We start from the raw sequence: 23438 nt of genomic DNA, 5'->3' as shown, positions 1-23438 counted from the left end.
GCTCGATTGGTCCGTCTGGCATATCCTGCTACACCCGGAAATGTAATGGAGCGGTTAGCAGTTCAGGCATTCTTGGATAGACTTCGCGACCAAGAAACGAGGCAGGCCTTGACGCTAGCTCATCCCAAACATCTCGTGGATGCACTGGCAAACGTTTTGGAGTTTGAGGCTGCAAAACAATCCTGCAAGAGCCAGAGCAAAGTTCGAGCTATCGAGGAAGATGGACAAGTGCCTGCAGATACTGAGGCCACCATCAGAGAAGTAATGAAAGAAGTTTTGCCTGAGAGGAAAAATATAAGATGCTGGAACTGTGGGAAAATTGGACATGTGCGTAGCACATCTCCAATTTGAGTGCCAAGAAGATGACAGTACTACCAACTGTCGAAAGCGCTTGCAGATAATTAATAGAAGATATAAAGCTTCAAATCCTTTTTGTAAAATTTAATATTGAAATATATATATATATATATATATATATATATATATATATATATATATATATATATATATATATATATATATATATATATATAATATACACCCCCTGTCAATTATTTGTTCATTCATTTACATTATTGCTTTGGAAACGAATCTTTCACTCAATCACAGGTTGATAAGCGATTAACGTGTACTGACATACCACAGCTAAAACAAATAAATAATAAAGATGAAATTTCATCAGTTTATTGTAAGTATAGAACTACCATGTTGTAAACATATGTTGTGCAATATTCCAAAACTAAAAAACGAAAAATTTTGAATACACGAATATATGACAATAAATAAGAAAAAATAATACACGAAAAGCAATTAAATAGTATTTTTCCTATGCATACACTTTGGCATATCTATGGAAGTTTTTTTGTAATTTTTCAATAAACGCTGATAAAAAAAATACTTGAAACATTTCTTCTGAGTATAAATCACTTGATGAATAACCCTTAAATTATTTGACTTTATAGAGAGATATGTCTGGTACAACATTTATGTTACAAGTTGTTACTCAAAAATTATAATCAGCACCAGTCAATATGATATGTCGCAGTTTGTATCACAAAAGTCTTGTGATCTGTGTTGCCTGAAAGATGAACTTCGTCTTAGCTTCAATTTCGCCAAAACCTCATTCGCCCATCTGTACCTGAAGAGTCTTTACAAGTGTTAAGCCTTTTCTATAAACTATAATGTGCGTAAAATTCATGGTTTTCAAATCGAGTTCTTCAAGAGTAACATGAAGGCTGTACCAACTAAAAAATATCATAACATCACATTGATATCCTAATTTATTTTATCGGAGTACTAGTTGTTTTACTAGGTTGCTCTTTCAAAACTCCTTCTAAATCAGAAACTGCAGCTGACACCTGAAACAGTCTTCCAAAAACATCCGCCAAGTCAGAGTCTTGATTTGTTATCACAAAATATTCTGGAAAGAGTCAGCATTAGTATCACAGTATTTTGAAATGACTAACCAACTCACCAGGTTTGTCATGGACAAGTTTCTTGCAATAAATATTCAGAATGGAAATAACATCATTATCCTTATCGCATAATTCTTCGAACTCCTTCATGAACTCCTCTCGATTGCATTTGAAATATAAAATAACTGAAGTCCATTTCTCATTCTCGACAAGCCTACACAAATTCGAGAGGAGGTTTTCAGAACTGACACAACCGCCCATTGCAGAAGCTATTCCACCGTCCGCATCTGTATCCTCGTAGGCTCTTGTCAAGGCGTTTTTAATTGACATTATATCTGATGTGACATCCTTAAACTGATAATCAATAATGTAACTGACTATATTCAACTATTGAGGTAGTTAGTGTAATGATCACTCAATACATTTTTAGGTTATATAGAGAGGAAGTGGTGTTACAAAAACCGGTGAAGAGTTCAAATCATCATTTTTTCACGATGGATGGAATTACAATCACGTGAAATTATCTAATTACTGTTCGAATTATGAACTTTTAAATACCGCTATTTGAACACCTTCAAAAATATATTTGCAGAAACCCTTCCATTCCTAATTCTACTGGGGAACGAAATGCAGGTGCACATTATTAGAGAAAAAACTTGACAATTTGTGAGTTACTTAAATTGGATAGCTGTAAAGTATACCCTAAACAAAAATAACGCCGGCCGACGCTGGTCTTCTCCGATAGACTGCAACTTTGTCAAGGTCACGCTCAGTCCCATTATGTCTCCTATCGAATCTTCTAGAACGCCGCGTCTTTTCTAGAGTTGTTTGACCAGCTTCAAGAGTTCCATCGGGATATACTAGCATTACCGCGACGTAGGTCTAGTCCAGTTTGGAAAGTGCAGTGTGAATTGAGCTAATGAGCCGACATATAAATGAGCTTTAGTCTTAAGTTTAGTTAGAGTTTTAGTGTTGTATTTAGTGTCCTATCGAATCTTCTTGAACGCCGCGTTATTTCTAGAGTTGTTTCATCAGCTTCAAGAGTTCCATCGGGATATATGAGCATTACCGCTACGTAGTTCTAGTCTAGTTTGGAAAGTGCAGTGTGTATTGAGTTAATGAGACAATAGATAAATGAGCTTCAGTCTTGAGTTTAGTTAGAGTTTCAGTGTTGTAATTAGTGTCCTATCGAATCTTCTAGAACGCCGCGTCTTTTCTAGAATTGTTTCACTAGCTTCAAGAGTTCCATCAGGATATATATGCGTATTACCGCGACGTAGGTCTAGTCTAGTTTGGAAAGTGCAGTGTGTATTGAGTTAATGAGGCAATAGATAAATGTGCTTCAGTCTTGAGTTTAGTTTTTTGTTGCTGCGAGTTCATTTGAGTCACTTTTGCGACGTGGGGCTCATATTTTCACCAAAATCTTGCCTAGTAGTTTTTACGGGAGATCAGTGACTATTGAAACAATTTCCGTAAAATGTCTTTTTTTATCATTATTTTTATTTCAGCATATTTAATAGTAGGCCTCAGTCGGATCTTGATTATCTAACTAGAATTGGATGAGGTTAAAATAAAATTATACACTCCATTTAAAAATTCATTGAATATGTTTCGACCGACCCATACCTGAGACGGTTGTAACACTGATGAGTGTCAGTTGTAATACTAACGTAATGAAGGAACACGTATTTATTAAATCAAAAAATATTGTCAGTTTCAGTGATCATCTGATTATGTTAACTTGGTTAGAGAAACACGCGTCTAGAGACAGTGCTTTAGTTCATTGAATTTATCGATAATACTAACGTCTCATTAGAGATGTTAGTAATATCGATAAATAATATCATTATTGAAATTCAGGAAAGCAACTAGGAGTAAGTTTTAGAACTCATGAAGAAACCCAAATTCAAATTTGAGAACATACAAAATTTATTGAAAGACATGAATATAACTTTTCTGTAACAAAACAAATCAAATAAAAAATCAAAAGAAATCTAGGAGTAACAAAAATAGCACCTTCAGCATGAAACAAATAAAATATTAAGGAACAAAATCCTACACAGATCAGTCAGGCGCAGAATCACGGTATAATTAACAGGAATCAGAAGCCTCACATAACATGTACATTGTACATAGTATCCAATCCTACCCGGACCCTTTGACAAGCTAGTCATTCTTATAAAAAGGTCTGATCCCTATCCAGCGCCGAAACTAATCCTTTCCTGGAATTCTCTTCTGCGCCTAGAAACTTCGTCGTTTGAGGGCGAATTTTATAATGGGGAATGTTCCTCAATTTGGGTCATTACAGCAAATGCAAGTTTGAACAAAATAAAGTTGAGTTTAATTCATGAGTTTTTCAAATTCACTTCGAAAAGTATTCAAATTGATGTTTCAAATGTTGGGTTTCATTTTTTAAAAAGGATTTGTTTCTAATTCACATATTGGCAACAGCGCCTAAATCAAGTTAAAATATTTTATGCGTCTAGATATTCTACTTTAAAAAAGGAAAATTATCTTTATACATCAACAATTAAGGCAAAATATAAATTATAGTTCCATACCACCTCCACAAGCCACATAAACAACAGTTGTTTTGTTATTTATTCATATAGTGGAAGATAGGTTAGATGCACAAAATGTCATATATCACAAAATGTCTCGGAACTCGGAACATAAGTAAACAGAACCTCTGGAATATGTTATCTTTGTTTGTCTCATACAAGTACCAGATTCATTGTCCTTTATTAGCTATTACCGATGTTGCCAAATGGTGAAATGGAAACGAATCCCTTTAAATGTTGAATGCATTATTTCATTCCTCTTTTTTAAGTATTTAAATAATTTTTTAAAGAAAAAGGTTGAACTGATAAATTTAAAATGCGTTGTTTTAGAGCTCTTTCATGAAAACTACTTGATTTTCGTCAGGAGGAACATTCCCCACTAGTACTCAACTCAATTTTCTCACTTTGAAGAAGACTCAAAATGAATTTCATCATATTGCATTGAATACCTTGCTAAAACATTTTCTTGTACATTTGTGCTACGTAGCCCATTGTAGTTCAATGTAAATTTTTATCCTCATTTGCAATACGTTTTGATTTATAGTGAAATAGTGACGATTCAAATTGTATTGGTCAGCTAATTTGAAAAGACGTGTTTCTTATCAAGTAAGTAATTTGATCTAGATTAGAGCACAAGACTGATTCTCACTTGACTTCGGACAAATATTGTAGAGCGGTTCAAAAGATTACAATCATTAGATTTCACGGAGTTTTCTTCCAATACTTTGTCTTCAAATATACAATTACGAAAATATGTTGAAAATCAACTAAAAATAGTTACATAATTAATCAACGAGGGCATGACAAAAAGTAGAAGTCTTCAATGCATCTGGAAATATTGAATTAATTGTTCACTAACAATAATTTTGAAAAACGCCTACTTACTTCAGCAGCCTTCAGACTGTTGTGCAAAATGGCAACCATTTTGTTTCCAGCTTCGACCAAGAGCAAAAGTTGAAAATATAACTTGTAGAGAGCTTTCCCCAAATCTAGTAAATACTGTTCATGATGAAAATCCGATTGTTGTCCACTTAAGCGTTCCAACTTCAAAGTAGTTTTGACAGCGTCACAATACTAAAAAATATATAATGAAAACCATTCTTTAGAACTCAATTCCCATCCATTACCATAGTGGCTTGCTCCTTCTTATCACAAAATGTCTCCAGATGCTCTTGGACTTCTAACATCCCATACTTCAAAGTCTCGAAAAACTTGGAATTACTTATTGCCAAGGTGTTGAACCAAATCAGATTTACTGGCAAGATGCGGAAGGTGATGATGTCGATCATTGACATCAACCTTGAACTAATCAACTTGATAGTTGGTAGACCACTCATTGCTGATTGAGACATGAAAGAGCAAGATTCTCGAGTTATTTCAGTCGCTGACATACATATGTCCTGGAAATCAAATGAACTACTTTAGTCTTCAATAATTATATTAAGTTGCTTTATTGGGGAGGGGGGGCAACGACATCTACTGCTATGGACTCAGTTACTTTAATAAAAAAATGGTCATGAATAAACTAATGGAAGAATATAAGTAGTTAATCTGCGACTTGGGTGGTTTTTTCAAGGACAAAACACAAGCACTACAGGAAAATCCTTAAGGCGCCCTAAGAGCGGTGCCTGTGCGAAACTGTTGATTCACATTGAATTTGAATCGCTGGAAATTAGAATAGAATAGAATATTTTATTGATGTTAAAATAAACATTAAGTTTTTTCACAGGTCAATACAGCACAGATACAGAAATATGACTTATAAAATATATTGAAGTAGGTACGTAGGTTTCACAATATCAACAGTTTAAAGTTTTTACATCATTCTCTCAGAGACAAATACAATAAATACAACATTCTAAAGATTACAAGACTTTGTCAAATAATCTTTCAATACAATCTTCAGTTTATTTGTTTCAAGATCCCTGATCTGTCAAGGTCGTTTGTTGTACAATTCTGGAGCATAATAAAGTGAAGCATTTGGAAAAACGTTCTCAGAAAGTTTATTCCACATAAACACAGTTCTCCAAATGAATGTGTTCTTGAACAGTGAAGTTCAAGATGTACTGAGTTGAACCTCAAAACGATGAGCAGCCACAGTCCGTCGCGTATTTCTGATACGTACCGCTCTTGGTGGAATCAAATGTGCCAAGTCACTTGAACACTTCCCGTGGAAGTATCTATAGAAGAGAGACAAATCTCTAACCTTTCTTCGATGTTCCAGGCTATCAAGGTTGCAAGTGATGTTCGCGTCTCCAATCAGGCAGGATGACTCGTCTCTGGATGGAATCCAGCAACTTCAGGGTATGCTTAGGGTATACATGGGAACAATACTCCAAAGAAGGTCTGATCTGAGCTTTATAAAGCATCAAAAGTTGCTGATGTGTGTACAGTTTTCTGGTTCGTAACAGTGTTCCAAGCTTTTGAGAAGTGGCTTTTGCAATTCCAGCGGCATGATTGTGCCAAGACATATTGGTGTCCTTTTTGACCCCCAACAAACTTATCGAAGCAGAAAGAGGAATTGTCTGATCTGAGTTTATTATATCCGATTCGGAAACATTTATCTTCTTGGAGAAAACCGATGCCTTGGTTTTTGTGGCATTGAATTGAACCTGGTTAGTTTCACCCCAATTGGAAATCACTTCTAGATCCTCGTTGAGATATGCAACCTCCTGCTATCGGTGAAGGTGTGCATCCGCAGCCGATGTCCTGGAATCCAAATGGAATGACGAAACAATTGTGCTCTCGTTAGCAAAGCAATATATTGAATTCTTGGTTTTTTCATATACTTTTTGCCTCCCCCGCTGCGGACTGAATCAGATTTTCAGCGTTTGGTAGAACCACAATTTTTCTGCCTGACCTGAAAGATCACTCGTCAAACAAACTAATCAGCTTCGTCAAGGAGCTGGGTTTATTTGGTCGAGTTTGAATAGGTGTGAGCCACAATAAACCCTTGCGGGTTGCGGTGGAGAGTAGAATAGGCCCACTCACTTTTGACATAACATAACCAAATTCAAATTTATGTTCCAGCTGTTGCAAGGATTAAACTATTCATACAATGTAACCTATAACAAAATAAAGGGCAAATACATATACATACCCCTACTAGTTTCTGGAACTGATGAAAAAATTGCAGAGTGTTAGCAGGTGTTTGCAACATGTTTGTTTGTATATAGCTCGTCCAGTTTTCAAATACGTCACTTTTAGAAACTGCTCTCATATTCATCAATGAAGATAAATTCGGAGAAGCATTACACGGAGTTACTTCTCCTAAATCACCAGCACTTGAACCGCTAAAAAAAATATTAAGTAATAAATGTATGAAACGCAAACGAATGTTGAATAAATTATTCTTTACTTGGAAAAAACCTTTCGGGCTTTCCACTTCCTTGATATATCAAGAGTGGGTAACTTCCACAGAAAGATAAAAAATTAAATACATCAATAATAGTTTTGTAAAATGTGTAGATCATGCACAGAAGTTTCTGAAACATAATGAAAGAAAAATTGATCTGGAACACTTAAGGCTGGATGGTGAGCATTTGATAGTTGACAATGATAAGAAGCAGAAATAGCATATTCATCACTTGAAACAATAATAAAAAAATGGATATATATGAAAAACATAAACTCATCAATTCACGACCTAATTATTTTTCTTAAAAAAGCCGAAACAAGTTGAGGTAACTTTGCATATTTCGATATTACCAAAAAGTTTGGCAATTTTTTTCAATATATTTGTAAGCATACTTCTTTATTTGCTCACTCTCATCGATGCAATCAGAATTGAATTTTTCCTTTTTTCATTACCAGTGTTCGATCAATTCATCGATTATATCAAGTTCTTGAGCCAATGAATGTTTCGAAATCAACGCAACTGTTAACACATACTGGAGACTAATTGAGATTCAAATGAAATAAATTTAGAAAACATCTTCAAGCATTTATTATTTGTCTAATAATAAACATAATCATTTGTATTAAAATATTAAGTTTTGACTATAACTCTTTACTTGTAAACACTGTCATCAAAAATAATTTCATTTTTAATTAATCAGTGACTTAATTTAACAGCTTTTTAAGATGATTGGATGAAAGTCATCTGGACTCGCGTTTCATTATAGTCATATTTTATATTTACAGTCTGACCATTAACATACTCTTTCAGAATACATTTACATAGACTGTTGAAAAAATAAGGGCTACGTATATTGGATTACCAAATTTTTTTTATGTTTTGTTCGAAGATTTTGTGTTATCGAAAGTATTGGATCAAAGAATTTGCATCAAATTTTGTGTGAAAAATTTAATTAAGAGCTCAAAAAACACTTGAAATATTGACAGTGCCATACGGTGATTGTACTCTGAGACCGAAAAATTTTCAAAAGTTGCACACGCTTTTTACAGAAGGTGCTAGTTCGTAATTTTTTGACCAAAAACAACACTCCAACCATGCCTCAGCCACCGTATTCACCAGATTTGGCCCCCTGCAACTTTATCCTATACCCATGAATGGACGACGTTTTGCGGTGATGGTGGAAATAATTTCCGAATCACTGAGAGAGCTCAAAAATATACCAAAAAGTGAAAACTGAAATTTCATGAATTCAAATGATGAAAGAAAAATGTATTCACAGAGACAATAATAATAATAATAATAATAATAATATTCCATTTCTCTTCTGCATCTCACCATTGCCACTATCCGTTGCGCTCAGAAATACTCAAGGGTATAATGTAGCACCCCCGGAAACAGGAGGCACAAGGCCACCCATTTGTTTTATATGGATGGTCTTAAACTTTATGCCTATGGATAGAAGGATCTCCATCAGTCCTTGAAGGTGGTGGAAGAGTACACGCATGCTATCGGTATGAAATTCGGGATAGACAAATGTGCAATGGTTCATCTCAAAAGATGACGATGCGGGGACTACGGAGAGGATGTGCAGCTCGTAGATGGAAGCATCTACACCATCTGGATGCCGGAGAGACGTATACTTACCTCGGGGTAACGCCACTCACAAAAGATAACAGCAGTGAAAAACTCTCTCCGCGGCAAGTATCAGCACAAATTTCGACAGATCTGGTCATCGGAACTGTCGGGAAAGAACAAAGTTGCTGCAACAAATATGCTTGCCGTTCTAATCTTACTCTACTCGTTTGGAGTAGTGAAGTGGACTCGGGGGGAGCTGTATCAACTCGACGTAAAGACCAGAAAAATGATGCATCTTCATAGGAGTTTGCATCCCAAATCGTCCGTTCCACGGTTGTACTTCCCCGACAACAGGGAGGCCGTGGACTTTCGAGTTTGGAGTGTCTACATGGTCCGTGACCATGAGAGAGCAGAAATTGGAGCATTTCTCTTTAGGACAGCTACCCGCGCAGCTGATGAACTCGGTATAGTTTTCGACACTGAACGAGGTGACCACAACTCTGTCACCGAGTTGGAACCCGTTCAGCAAAAAGCTCAGATAAGAGCGGCAGAGATCACCTTACTTCTGCGGAAACACCAGGATAAGCCAATGCATGGGATCTTCTTCAATAACATTGGAGACCTTGGCTTATCAAAGCGCCTCACGTTCGCTTTTCTCAAGTCGAGTGGGCTGAAGTCGGAAACTGAGGTATTCATCATGGCTTGCCAGGATGGTGTCTTCAACACCATAGTCTACCGCAGTCGCGTGATGGGTATAGAGGTTCCTGACACAAGGTGCACGGCCTGCCACGAGGCGCCCGAGACCCTAATGCACTTGCTATCAGCATATCCAGCATATGGTGTCTCGGCCTATATCCATCGACATAACTCGGCCCTAAGAGTGCTACATCTACGGCACTCTTACGGTATTGACGAGACACCGGTGTTTCCCTACGTTCCGGGGGATATTGAATCCGTTGTGGGGAACGAGATATGCCAAATTTATTGGAACTATTCGTTCCCCACTCTCAGGCCGTTGGTTGATAATGCTGGCGCGCCCTCCCGAATGTATCGGGGCTTCAGGCGATAGGGCCTGACCAGCGCATACTTCGGTAAAAATAATTATATTAATAATAAATGGTCTTCATTTTACGTGGCAAAGTTTAGCAAAGCGCTATTCTTCCAGTCAACCACTCAGATCAATTACATTACCTGGTATCAGATCTAGCACTAGATTGAACCTGAGAATTATTCTCTCTCAGGGCTAGGGAGGAAGGTGGAAACATGGAACTGCTGTCAATCATACTATTATCAAACTCAGGGGCTATTGCAATTTCATCAAGTGGCGATTCCGATCCGATTTCATCATCGGATGATTCTTCCGTCAAAATTCTCTGCAAAGAAAAAATGATTACAGAAAACAATCCTGAAGAAAATATGTGAAATGAGATGAAGATTCTCAGATGAATGAATGCGAATGTATAAACAAATGAAAGCCGTAACCCACATAAAAAACAGAGAAAGCAAAATAACAAACACAAAAAAACGGTCACTCACATTATGATTAAAAGGACAGATGTGTACCTTTCTAACAGTCAATACCGGAGTTTTTTCGCTAACACTATCCTCAAGTTGTTTTGTGGCAGTCTGATCATCTTCTCCTTGACTCAGGGGTCTGCGGCGAACACCCCAATTGAAATTATCTGTACTTTCACCCTAAAATTAATATTACTCAAGACTTTTTCGAGGTGACTTCTTATTATATCAGCTAATTTCAAAGAACGCTTCGGAAAGAAATATCTTACATCAATGCTTTCACTCTCATACTCAAGAAAGTCGAAATCTTTGAAAACCCCAAATTCTGCAGCAGCGTCATCTCTCCTCGAACCGCCGCTCATATCATTATTACCGGCTGAAACTTCTTCGGTGCTTGAAGCCATGCTAGATTGTCTTTCTATAATGTCAGAGGTTTGACTGAATATAACCTAAAATTTAGTAATTAGTAAGCATTCTAAAAATAAAGAACTGATTATTTACTGAAGGGCTCTTGGATAAACCGACTCGTTGACCGAACGTTGTCAAGAGGTTAACCAGACACTCCCTGACTCTACCCTGAAAATAAAATTATAAATTCATTTCATAACTATTAGTCACATAGTTGATTCTTTCCGCGAATATATGGATGCTTTTCTGAATGCGACGGAAATATCGAATATTCTCTTCGTTCAAACTCTTTCAACCACAGTTCATTCAAAATTGATATACATAACGTTTCTATTCCAGAAGCATGTCTACTAAACTATTGGCTCATTTCAAAGTTTTGTCCGTTTCAATGTCATTTGTTTTTGTAGCTCCATATCCCAATAACTATTCATTCTAATGTGTCGTGGTATATACTGATTAATGAAGAATTTTGTACTCCATATATTGATGCTGTTGATTTTATGTCAATTTTAATTTTTTGTCTCTCTTCAACCTATTATTATGTCGTTAGGCGATTTTCTACAGCACAGAAACAACCAGAAAATTAACCAGGCAGTTGGCAATGATAGTATTGATGAACACATTGTTCGACGTCGGTTTGCAAAATTTCGTTCCGGAGATTTGATTGACCAATCACAAACAGTGCCTGAGATGGCGAAAGAACTGGGCATCAGCTCCCACCCGATTTTTGATGGTTTAAAATGTATTGGAAAGGTCAAAGAGCTCAAAAAGTGGCTGCCCCATGATTTGAGCAATCGATCGAAATTGTTACGTTTCAAGGTCTGTTCTTCTTTGCTTTTGCGATCCTTTTTGGGATCGAACCGTTGCCTGTGATGAAAAGTGATTCTTCTACAACAGGGGGCATTCAGGACAGTTGTTGAACACCGATGAGTGACCCAGGCACTTCCAAAAGGCGATAATCCACCGAAAAAAAGACCATGGTTACTGTATGTTAGCGGCTGGTTTGAATCATTATAACTTTCTACAACCGGGCCAAACCGTCACAGCAGAGTTCTATTGTGAGAGAATCGACGAAATGTACCGGAAATTGCGTCAGCAGCAACTGGCACTGATCAACAGAAGATGTACGATCCCGCTCCACGACAAAACCATCCGCACATGTCATAAATCACATTCTGAAAATTAAACGAATTGAGCGTTCTAGTTCTGCCTCACCCATTAAACTCTCCAGACCTCTCGCCGATCGACTACCATTTTTCAAGTGCTTCAATAACTTTCTCACTGGTAGAACCTTCGCCAATCAGGACCAGGCAAAAACGGGCTTCGTCAACTTCATCAAATCCCGAGCACACAATTATAATGCTGACAGAATTAATCGACTTGTGTTAAGTTGGCAAAAATGTATTATTAAAGACAAGCAGTAAACAGATCTAAAGAAATGAACTTTAAATGTTCAAGCCAGTCTCAGATATACCTACAGAGTAGGTATGGACTGGACGCCTAACAGATAGGCCTATCTGTTAGGCGTCAGTCCATACAACCTACTGTGTAGGTAAAGTTCATTTATTTCTTTAGATCTGTTCACTGCCTGTCTTCAAGCATAGCCCACTGTCTAATAAGGAAGTTTTTCTTCCTTAATCAGAGGAATCGGGCAAATATTGGATATGCAGTTGATTAGTACCTCGTCCACTAGATGGAGTGATATTTTTGTTGTTCGTTCCAACTTAGAACGAGGAATGAAATACTCTGAAAGAATTTCGATTTGCAATTATGGACTATCATTGACTTTATGTCGATGATGGCCACTATCTTGCACTGACGAGTGGCTAATGAGCCTGAAACCGGTCTGCAAGTGTGCCCTTGCCAAAATTGAGGATCGACTTCTTCAGTTGTATTGCCAATTGCATATAAAGGAAATATTTTTTGAAGATTCCCGTCACCGACGCCTGTCGGAAATAATTCAACGTCTTTCGTGATATTAGCCAGGGGAGTAGTTGTTTTCTGATAGGCGTCAGTCCATTCAACCTACTGTGTAGGTATATCTGAGACTGGCTTGAACATTCAAAGTTCATTTCTTTATATCTAAAAATGCAGTGGATCGAATGGCGCATTATTTCGATTAAATTGAATAAAAATTTACTGAGATATTACAAGTGAACTCATGAAAACGGACAAAACTTTCGAAAAAACCTAATATATTGGCTATACACCATCTTTCATGCTGTGGAGTTCCGCAAGGATCTATTTTGAGGTCTTGTTCTGTTTCTCATCGTTCAAGAAAACCTGTTTAAAGAATAAATTGATGGATGTAGCCGTTACTACGTGATAGGAGATTATAATGAAAAAAGAAATGAAAATTTCTGTTTTTTACCACTTTTAATAAACTAAAACAATTGTATTAGTTTGAGAATGCAGTAACGTTAGTTACAATTAAAAGTGGTAAAAAACATAGAAATTTTCATTTCTCTTTTCACTGTTTAAAGAACTTGTCTGAAAAAACAAGTTGAGAAATGTTTCAACATGGACAGGAATAATGAACATTTAGAATACACATGAAAAAAATTAATACACAAACTTTGGCTCAGCCAATGCAGAGAAGAGACATATATCATTTGCAAATGCAAAGCACTGAATCACAAAAGCCAAGCTATTTATAGAAAATCGGAATTCAATTTAAAAGAATGTGACAAATATTGTAATGCTCTTTTAGCTTGCACAAATCTCCTAAAGAGTTCCAAAGGTTGTTTGTAAGGGAAGCAGTTCAAAATATAAATAGGCCAGGTATATTAGGACACTTGGTAAAACTTCAAGGAAGCTCTCAATCTTTAAAAAATACACCAGATTACCTAAAAAATATTGGTGATTTTGTTATCAGTTAAGATCAACATCTACCTTCAATTTGAATAGTTCCCAGACAGAACTTTCAACAATTTCGACTACACTCATGTAATCATTAGCGTGTAAGTACTTACAAGAATAGTGTAATTTTATAGTGTCGATAGAATTAATTTTATCTGTATGAGACATAATGAAATTCTTTCCAATTATGACTCCATTGATATTCAAAACAAAAAACTCCTCGTAAATTGTATTTTCCCAAATGTGCATTAACACTGAAGAAGCTCTCCACCAAGCAAACATTCGTCTTACAAAACAATAAAATACCTGACACATCCACGGTCTCTTCCAACCAGACAAAGGAGAAACATCAGCGGGGCTGATAGAACAAGATCTTCTGGGAGTTGCAGATATTGCTGATGCACTTTGTTCTTCAGATTTGTTCAGATATCTTCGACCTATTACAGGAGTTTGAGACATATCGAACGTGAACTCCATGGTTCTTCCTGGAAATTATAATCAGTCATACATTACAATTTTTTTTCGCTTTCAAAAATCTTAAATTTTCACCTGGTAGCTCTTTCCTGACAAACGCATCTTCGTTGAAAGAAGGGTGGGGTATGGGAGCTGCCAAAGTTTCCCAATGTGACAACACTGAAATGGGCGGAGCTACGAAAGAACTCGATCTGCTAACCACCAACTTCAGTATTTTCAGCGCCTCCTTCCAGTTTGGCCCTTCCACGTACTTAACAATAACTTTCAACAAATCAGCATTGACTGGCTGAGCTGCAGCAGAGGCCAAATCTACGTAATGCAAAATACAGTGAACTATGTTCAGGATTGGCAGCTGAAGATTGCTGGGTCCTTTTTCTAAGACTTCGATCAAAAACGACAGCATGTTCAAACTCAGATGGGAATAAATGTCATGGAGATATTTCACAACGCATTTGGTCCATTGAAAACTCTCCTTGCTGAACGTTCTCCTGCTGTACAAATTCATGACAGTTCCAAGATTCTCTAATTTTTTACCCTTTTCGATGCTCACCTGAAAACCACAACAGATTTGATAATAAGTACAGCAAAAGTTTCATCAATAACTTATACCTGAGCAATATTTTCAGCAGCTCGAATGCAAAGCTCATTGGCGTCTTCGTAATTCAAGAGCATGTAAGGTAGCATAGCTATGACATTCATTGGAAAAGCGATGCTTTGTGAAGGATCCACCACGACGAAATTCAGGAGAAGGGTGAAATGTGATAAAAGTGCCACGACTGGCTCATATATGTTGGGATGGGTGCAACCCTAAAAAAAAGTATATCTTAATTATTGAAGTAATCAAACCGATATTACTGTAGAGAATATGTTTTTAATGTGAAAACTAATTTTAAAAAAATTGTAGTCTTCACAACACGGCAAGTGAAGTGCATGAGATTCTGTTCCTGACAATCACATCTAATAGCAGAAAATCTGAATTAGAAACGACCTTCGAAAAGGACTTCATGTGAAATTTAGTATGTTGAAAATGAATCACTAGTGTGATGGATGAAAAAATCTGGTCAGATTTCATTGTCTGCAATTGCGGATTACTCTGGTCGGTTGAAGTGACAGCTTATGATCTTGTATCCTTCTGTTGATACTGCGTTTGGTAGTTCCGATGCAATTTGAGCCCCGCAACAGGGAATCCTGTTAACACCGGCGAATGTCAGAGGCCCTCTTTTGTTCTTGGCCAATCTGATAGTGTTGCTGATAAATAGTCGTAAGGTTATGACATGAACTTTGGTTATGAAAAGCAAATAGAATGTGCCTACCATTGGCGGCTGTATCGTAGTCGAAGTTTGAAATATTTCTTCTTCTAGGATGTAAAGCAGGTTTGATTTATTTCGCTGTAAACCTGTTGGCCTGTAGAGCTTGATATATATAGATGACAAAGTTGTTTATCAAGAAGATGTGGCTCACAAATCCAGGTGGCACCAACAAGTTTCATCGTCATAGCACGTTTTTGCCCTGAATGGTAGTTTGAGTTCTTGTTGAGATACTAATCACTATAAGTAAGTAACCTAGTTTTCCGTCAGTTTTTCTGTTGTTCAGTATATCCAAGAATCAGTGTTATGATCTTCGTTCGGGTTTGAAGGCCGTCGTGGTTTGGAACTGTATCCTAACGTTTCGACAGCACGAGTGGCTGGCTTCTTCATAGGTTCACCGATGACTCGTGATTTCTAGCTCGTAAGCTGTATTTATGTTGACACAGGTAGCCCGCCTTTCTAATTGGTTCGTTGTTATTACCTGTTAAATTGCGTTGCACTGCTGCCACCTTAGCGTCTTTGGCCGAAGTGTCATTACCTGTTACATTGCGTTGCACTGCTGCCATCTTAGCCTCTTTTAGTATGGAATTCCAAATCCGGTTAAGCGTTATCGCCTCCTGTTTTCTGTTGTAGTTTTCTATGTGTTTGTGGTTTTCTATGGCTTCCCGTACAAGCCGACTGTGGTATCCATGATCGGGTGCAATTAGTTTCACATCTTCAAACAGTATCGTATGATCTTCTTCATTAAACGCGTGTTCCGATACTGCTACAGTTTCTCCGATGTTCATTTGATGGATCTTTTGGTGGTACCGATATAAAGTTTTCCGCAGGTCAGTCGGTAGCCAAGCGGTTCGGCGTGGGTGCTTTGTTCACTCACTCGAATTGAATGCCGTGTTGGTCGGTGATTCAAGCCCTAGTCTGAACGATCGATCTTCACTTGCTACCGTCCAATCCGTGTTAGGAATCACACGTTAAAAGGTAAGACCTCGTTAATCCTTAGCTCGCACAAGTTTCGACTTCTGAGGGTTGTCGTTCGTAGGGGTGCGACAGCTGGTTAACGGAAAAACAGATTTTAAACAGATTTTTTAAACAGGTGCATGGTATACAGTATTCCTCCGCAGCTGATAGTGGATCTCTTCTGTCTTTCATAGATCTCAGGCTTTGCTGTATTTTCCTAGTGGGCTTGAACACTGTTTTTGTGTTATGCTTCCTTAGGATTTTTCCGATTCTATCTGTAACCCTAGGAATGTACGGTAGAAACACACGTGCAACCGTTTGAGTTTACCCCTATTTTGACTTGGAGACGTCTTCAGTTTTATGGCATGGCCTTGTTGATCTCGGTTACACTGTATCCATTCGAACTTAAAGCCACTTGAAGATGTTCCGATTCTTCTTGTAGGTGTTCCGGTTCACATATTCTACGGGCACAAGAATGGTATCTTTCCTTCGTGTTTATTTTCCATAGCAAACTAGATGCAAGAATGAATGAAGTTGATGAGGCGTAGGAACTGTTCTAACGTTTATTCCACGAGGCCCCTTTAACAAAAATGTTATCAACATAGCGAAACCAACAGGTAAATTTTGATGGAGCGATGCTGATTGCTTACTTCTCGAAAACTTCCATATAGAAATTTGCGAACACAGGGATGAGATGACGTCCCATTCGTTCATAGAAACAGATATTCCATTGGAAATATGTAGTGATGAGCTGGGATGTCCTCTGAGATAATTTGTTGGATCTGCTCCAACATCTCCTTCACTAGTACCATGGTGAATAGAAAAACGACATCGAAAGTAACCAAAATTTCATTCGGCTGCAGGTCCAGGGTACTTATTTTCTCGATGAAATGAGATGAATTCACGATGTGGCGTGAGTAGACGTGAGTTGATTCATTTCGCGGAATTTTCAAGAAATGATAATAGATTTTTACCTGACCTCTATACTGAGATGAAAAAGTGATTTTACTGCAACTTGCTCTATGCGACCGAGAGTGATAGGTGAATGTTATTATGTTTCTATCAACCAACAATAAAATTTTGTGTGAAGAACTCTACCGGGTGTCAACGAATCTATTAGACAAGTCATAACTTCTAGACTATTAGGTGTATCAAAACGAGATTTGGAACAGATAAATGGTATGTGGAGAGGAGAGTTTTCACATATTTTTCACTTTCCGGTCACTTCCGGTTTCAGCGGAAATGACTCCGGTTCTGAATTTTTAAATGGAACACCCTGTATATTGTAACATTTTTGGATTTCTGAGAGAATTCTGGATCAGAAACTGACATTTCACTGACAGTTTTTCAGCCTACTTGATTTTTCAGAGTCACTTTTAAAATTGCATCTAGGTGGCCATGATCGGACGTAAACTAATCTATGGACCTCAGGTGATATCAGAAAATTGCAATAGCGGAGTTTTAGTGACTAGTGTGTTGAATATGAATGAGACAAGTTTACAAAATAACATTTTCGTGTCTAACTATTATTTTTCAAATGGCGACCATTTTTTGACAAGCACTTTCCGAAAAAATGATTTTTTGACAAATCTAACGATACTAATTTATTTGCGATTGGATTACAAATAAGAACATAAATTAAATATTACTGAGGAAAATACTCGATACAAATTCATTTACTTTTGTCAAGGGTGCCATGGATAGGAATGATGCATAATATTTTGCGGTTATTTCCATCAAGTCCACTTTGGAGAACAAAACGCTCACCTAGGTTATGACAGTGACATAAGCTTTATGAGCAGAAAGTAGAAGTTTCTCTTGATTTTCGTTAATTTTAGTTCAATTTTTCGTCGAAATAATGTATACTCAAAGTGAAAAAGTGGATATGTTGTTATTGTTTGGAGAATGCCACAGAAATTCAAGGAAAGCTGCTGAGTTGTATGCTCAGAGATATCCCAATCGGCAACACCCATCTCATCAGTATTTTCCCTATGTTGAGAGTCGTTTTAGGCAAGAGGGAAATCGAGACGCAGAACAGAGGTTTGTCATAAATGAGGAGACTGAGATTAACGTTCTTGCTATGGTAGAAGTTGACAAAACGGTTTCTTTAAGAGAAATTAGTAGAGAAATGAAGATAAGTCACGAATCGGCAAGAAAAATACTGAAAAAGCACGGATATCGAGCATTTAAATATCAGTTACATCAACATTTGTATGCTGACGACGGCAATAGAAGAGTAGTATTTTGTGATTGGTTGCTTCAAAATCATAGAGTTAACCCAAATTTTATCAACTTCATTCTATTTTCCGACGAATCACGGTTTACAAATAATGGCATGTTTAATAAGCAGAATTGTCGGTACTGGGCCCAACAAAATCAACATGCAATGAGAGAGGGCAATTTTCAAGAAAGGTTTGGCGTCAATGTCTGGGCTGGTATCGTTGGAAACAGAATAATTGGTCCAATATTGTTTCAAGGTCAGTTAACAGGGGTTAGATACTTGGGTTTTCTTCAAAATGAAATCGAGGATCATCTTAATGATATGCCTTTAGAAGTTTTACCGCAAATTTACTTCCAGCAAGATGGAGCACCACCCCATAATAGCAGAAACGTACTTGATTTTTTAATAGAGCATTTTAATAATAGAGTTATTGCAACCAACGGTCCAGTACGGTGGCCTGCCCGCTCACCGGATCTGACTGTGTTAGATTTCTTCATTTGGGGATATGTAAAAGAAAGGGTCTACTATGCAACAGCCCCAGCCACTCTCGAAATCTTAGGAGAAAGGATTCAACAGGCATTCAGAAGTATATCGCCTCAAATGTTACAAAACATGTTGAGAGAAACAATTGAACGAGCTGAAATGTGTCTTGAACAAGGAGGGATGCACTTTGAAAATTTACTATAGTGGAATTTTCAAGAACTTAGGATATTGCAAAAAATCTAAGTGCATCGCTGAAATTATTAGTTAAATTTGTTAAATTTGTTGATCCAATCGCAAATAAATTAGTAACGTTAGATTCGTCAAAAAATCCTTTTTTCGGAAATTGCTTGTCAAAAAATGGTCGCCATTTGAAAAATAATAGTTAGACACGAAAATGTTATTTTGTAAACTTGTCTCATTCATATTCAACACACTAGTCACTAAAACTCCGCTATTGCAATTTTCTGATATCACCTGAGGTCCATAGATTAGTTTACGTCCGATCATGGCCACCTAGATGCAATTTTAAAAGTGACTCTGAAAAAATCAAGTAGGCTGAAAAACTTCCGGAAATGTCAGTTTCTGATCCAGAATTGTCTCAGAAATCCAAAAATGTTACAATATACAGGGTGTTCCATTTAAAAATTCAGAACCGGAGCCATTTCCACTGAAACCGGATGTGACCGGAAAGTGAAAAATATGTGAAAACATTCCTCTCCACATACCATTCAACTATACCAAATCTCATTTCAATTCTCCTAATAGTCTAGAAATTATGACTTGTCTAATAGATTCGTTGACACCCGGTATGCTCGACCAAATTCCATAAATTATTTGATTTCTCAGCATTTATCCAACATAGATTCATTTATTTCTTAGCTTAACTATCAGTGAGGTGTTTAAGATGAGCTAAAGAACAAAATTTAATGAAGCTGAAATGTTACCTTCAATAACAATGCGTGAACTCCTGGAAAAGAGTTCCACCTCAGTTGAAGCTGAAGTTTCTCGACCTTATCCCTGGCGTCCGGTCTATCAAGAGGAAGCCTATGCATAACACTAGCCAACAATCTCACAGCTAGCAAGAATTCGTGTTCGTAATCGGACTCCAGAAGAGAAACAGCCAACCAAAACAGTTGCGCCAATATCGTCAACTTGTCATCTTGAGTGGCGGAGTCTCCCAACATCTTCAAACTCTGTGCCGATCTCGATCTTGAGAGATTCGGAGAGAATTTATTCAACCCGGTTCGAGGGTCGATTTCACCGGTATGTCTGTTGCGGTCTTTCACTTCGCTCGACGACTGTGTACTCTTTCTTAAACCATAGCTTACCGAGTAACTGGTACTTCGAGCGTGGCCAATTATAGACGAGTAGTTGTAGAAAGGGGCACCAACTACGTTCGCTGGAGTTCCTTCGGCATTGCGTTTCAGGGGAGTAGCTTCCTTGTTGTTGAGATTAGGGGTAGATTTGAAGAAGTCCTTCATGAAATCCAATGGCCGGAAGTCAGATTCTAGTGACTCTACTGCTGCTTCGAGAGTTAATAATAATTCTGTTACGTAGCCTGAAAAAATGTTGAATTTCAGAACTCAAATCTTCAACAATTTCATATACATTTGAGTAGGTGAAAGACTATATGTGACCCATCACTTATCATTAACAGATTGCAACCATTTTTTTTTACATTACACGCTTTATATTAGCTTCACCTATATGTATGTTTGTTTGTAACTCTCCTTTTCATTTCATATCGAGATTTCTATTTGACAGAATTAGAGACATTATTGCTTGATATATCCGCGGACAGAGGGCGATGTACGTAAGTAACATCCTTGATATAATTCGAACTATGTTCGAATTATATGACCTCACATGACCAAGCTCGCGAAACTGCTTCTCTATTTTGCTTACTGTTCCTTGAGATACGGGCGGTAAATTAGGAAATTTCTCATGAAATAGGCGAGCTACTTCCTGTTGTGTTTGGGTTTTATCAATCATTTGTAAAACTGTTATTTTACGCATTTCCATTCATCTAACCATTTGTCAGACTTGAAGTTAACGAACTTTAAACTTAAATTACAATACTGACAACTAATGTTGTAACATACAAAACAAGTTGACAAGACATTTTAAAGTAACGTTGCCACGAAAATCATTTACAATTTTTTAATGGATACCATCTTAAAAAACCATTGCTATGGTTTTCGCTTGGTTTCCTATTATCAATACCTCAACATGAAATAAGTTTTGAGTATATTGCAATAAGTTTTGAGTGTATTTTATCGAATTTCGGTAACCACATGATTTTAATTTATTTTATCTTGATTGTTGCAATAAACTTGAAAGCAATAACATTTTAGAATAGAGAATAAAGAGACCTCTCAAATGATATATCACAAGCCTATTTGAAAAAATGGGGGTTGTACCTGTCATTCGACAGGGGTTGAAGGTAGGGGTAGCATTTTTCCGTTGAAATATGTCGAATTATAATTTAAATTTGACGTGATTCGGGATATTATTAAAATATGTACCGTAACCGAAATAATAAATTTATTTCATTTGGCTTGTACACACTGTATACGAAGAAAATCAGATTAATTAGAATACAGGTATCTATTCCTCACCTTGCATATCCTCTCCCTGTTCAGCGACTGTTTCGACTAGTCGACTCAGAATATCTGACAGCATTCTTGACGTGATAGGAACCCTCAGAGATCTATAAATCTGCAACGACCTGCCTGCATAATGTCTAGACGAGCAACTCAGCCCCAACTGCAAAGCGGTTTGGGCCCACCGTTCATTGATGTGGGCGTTAGGTAGAGATTCTCTGAAAACTTTCAAAATGTATTGCATGAACATGTCAATTTGTTCGAAACTTCGAATCGTCCACACTTTTGCTGTGATGTCTTCGTAGTTCCATAACGGCGCGTTTTGGCGTGTCGCAAGAAATTGTATCAACGATTTCACAATTACCGAAACAGTCAGTTCTATTTTAGTTGCCGGTACGGGTTCTATGTTGTCTGGAATGACGACTACTTGTGGTATCGCAGCATCTCTTTCTTCTTCTGAAATAATTTCTGATGAGAAAATTTGGCAATATCTGACACACAACGCGCTGAATTTCCGAACTCTTGGTACACTCACCTGGTTCCTCGGATTTAGGTGCTTGGACTGATGGCACATTTACTTTTGCACTATTGTCAGCTGCTCCACTGGGTGCAATTTGATTTTGTAAAAATTCGTTGATCGCTGGATCTGACTCTGAAATAATAAGTTTAATAAAACCTTTTATGTTACACCGCAAGTTCCTGAAGGGGGACACTGTACGTAACTTTTATTTACTTTGTTAATGTTTTAGGCCACTATCTCAATTCCTGTAATTAATTTGTTTGCTGATGATATGAAGTTGTACAGAGGCACCGAATCAGAACATGAGAACATTTTTATGTAAAATAGTTTTTACAAAAATCAAAATAGGTTTAACACAACGTACTATAAGGTGACGAAGAGCCAGTCAAAAATCATGGAGAGACTTTTGGCAAAAAGAACAAATTCAATAAACATAAGGTTTATTAGTATCGAAAAATTGAAAATGTTGCCATCAGATTAACCAGAGACCTGTTTTTCTATTTCCTAGAAACCCGTAGACGTATCAATGCTTTGCTTAGTTTCCGGGTTTTGCCGTGGTCTTCTTCGGTTATAATCTCCAAACGTTTCAACTACAACTGCGGCAGTCACCTTCAGTGACGTGGTCGAAGTACTCTTCTTGACGTGTCAAGCTGACACTACAAGAAGATGACTGCCGCAGTTGCAGTTGAAACATTTGGAGATTATACCAAAAGAAGACAACGGAAAAACTCGGAAACCAACCAAAACATTGATACAGCTGTGAAAGCCTACATTTTTATATTAGATGTGACAATGATCTGATATAATTATGGAATGGATTGATTCAGTCACAACTACTTACTCTATTGGCCTCAACACATTTTTTAGAAGAGGGCATTTCGGGCCTTTCAGTACAGAATTGCATATCACCAACTATGCTCAAAATAGTTACGAGGATGCAGAGCCGGATTAACCTTAAGGCAGAGTAGGCAACTGCCTAGGGGCCCAGGATCGACAGGGCCCACTGCAGCCCGCAAAAAAAAGTTTTATGGATCGAAAATGATAATCAACAATACTATTCTTTTTTTCAACGCATGTAACACTTTATACATACAGAACCATCTAGTATCTAATATTAGAACTAATATAATCCTTCGGAACGCAACTGGACTTCATTCACGTTGGGGGAATCCCCGATTCGTT

At 37.3% G+C, this 23438-nt stretch overlaps 1 protein-coding gene across 1 annotated transcript in view; it reads right to left on the bottom strand.

Moving 5' to 3' along the window:
* Positions 1 to 668: 668 nt before the first annotated feature.
* The window catches only part of LOC111501877 (microtubule binding protein furry), a 116388-nt gene continuing 93618 nt past the window's right edge, over positions 669 to 23438 (bottom strand). Inside the window, 15 exon segments of the mRNA XM_074176297.1 lie at positions 669 to 1420; positions 1475 to 1769; positions 4862 to 5050; positions 5104 to 5376; positions 7077 to 7269; positions 10101 to 10282; positions 10473 to 10604; positions 10694 to 10873; positions 10926 to 11000; positions 13998 to 14176; positions 14241 to 14715; positions 14775 to 14972; positions 20078 to 20691; positions 21752 to 22204; positions 22272 to 22388. Coding sequence (XP_074032398.1) covers positions 1281 to 1420; positions 1475 to 1769; positions 4862 to 5050; positions 5104 to 5376; positions 7077 to 7269; positions 10101 to 10282; positions 10473 to 10604; positions 10694 to 10873; positions 10926 to 11000; positions 13998 to 14176; positions 14241 to 14715; positions 14775 to 14972; positions 20078 to 20691; positions 21752 to 22204; positions 22272 to 22388 — 3695 coding nt within the window. The 3' untranslated portion in view covers positions 669 to 1280.

Source organism: Leptinotarsa decemlineata, unplaced genomic scaffold (genome assembly GCF_025532065.1).
Source record: "Leptinotarsa decemlineata unplaced genomic scaffold, Ldec_3_MD MMD2_tig00001719_RagTag_RagTag, whole genome shotgun sequence".
In the NCBI taxonomy this organism is placed as follows: Eukaryota; Metazoa; Arthropoda; class Insecta; order Coleoptera; family Chrysomelidae; genus Leptinotarsa; species Leptinotarsa decemlineata.
The sequence above is the reverse complement of the archived record's forward strand: the minus strand, read 5'-3'. Positions and strand labels throughout refer to the sequence as shown.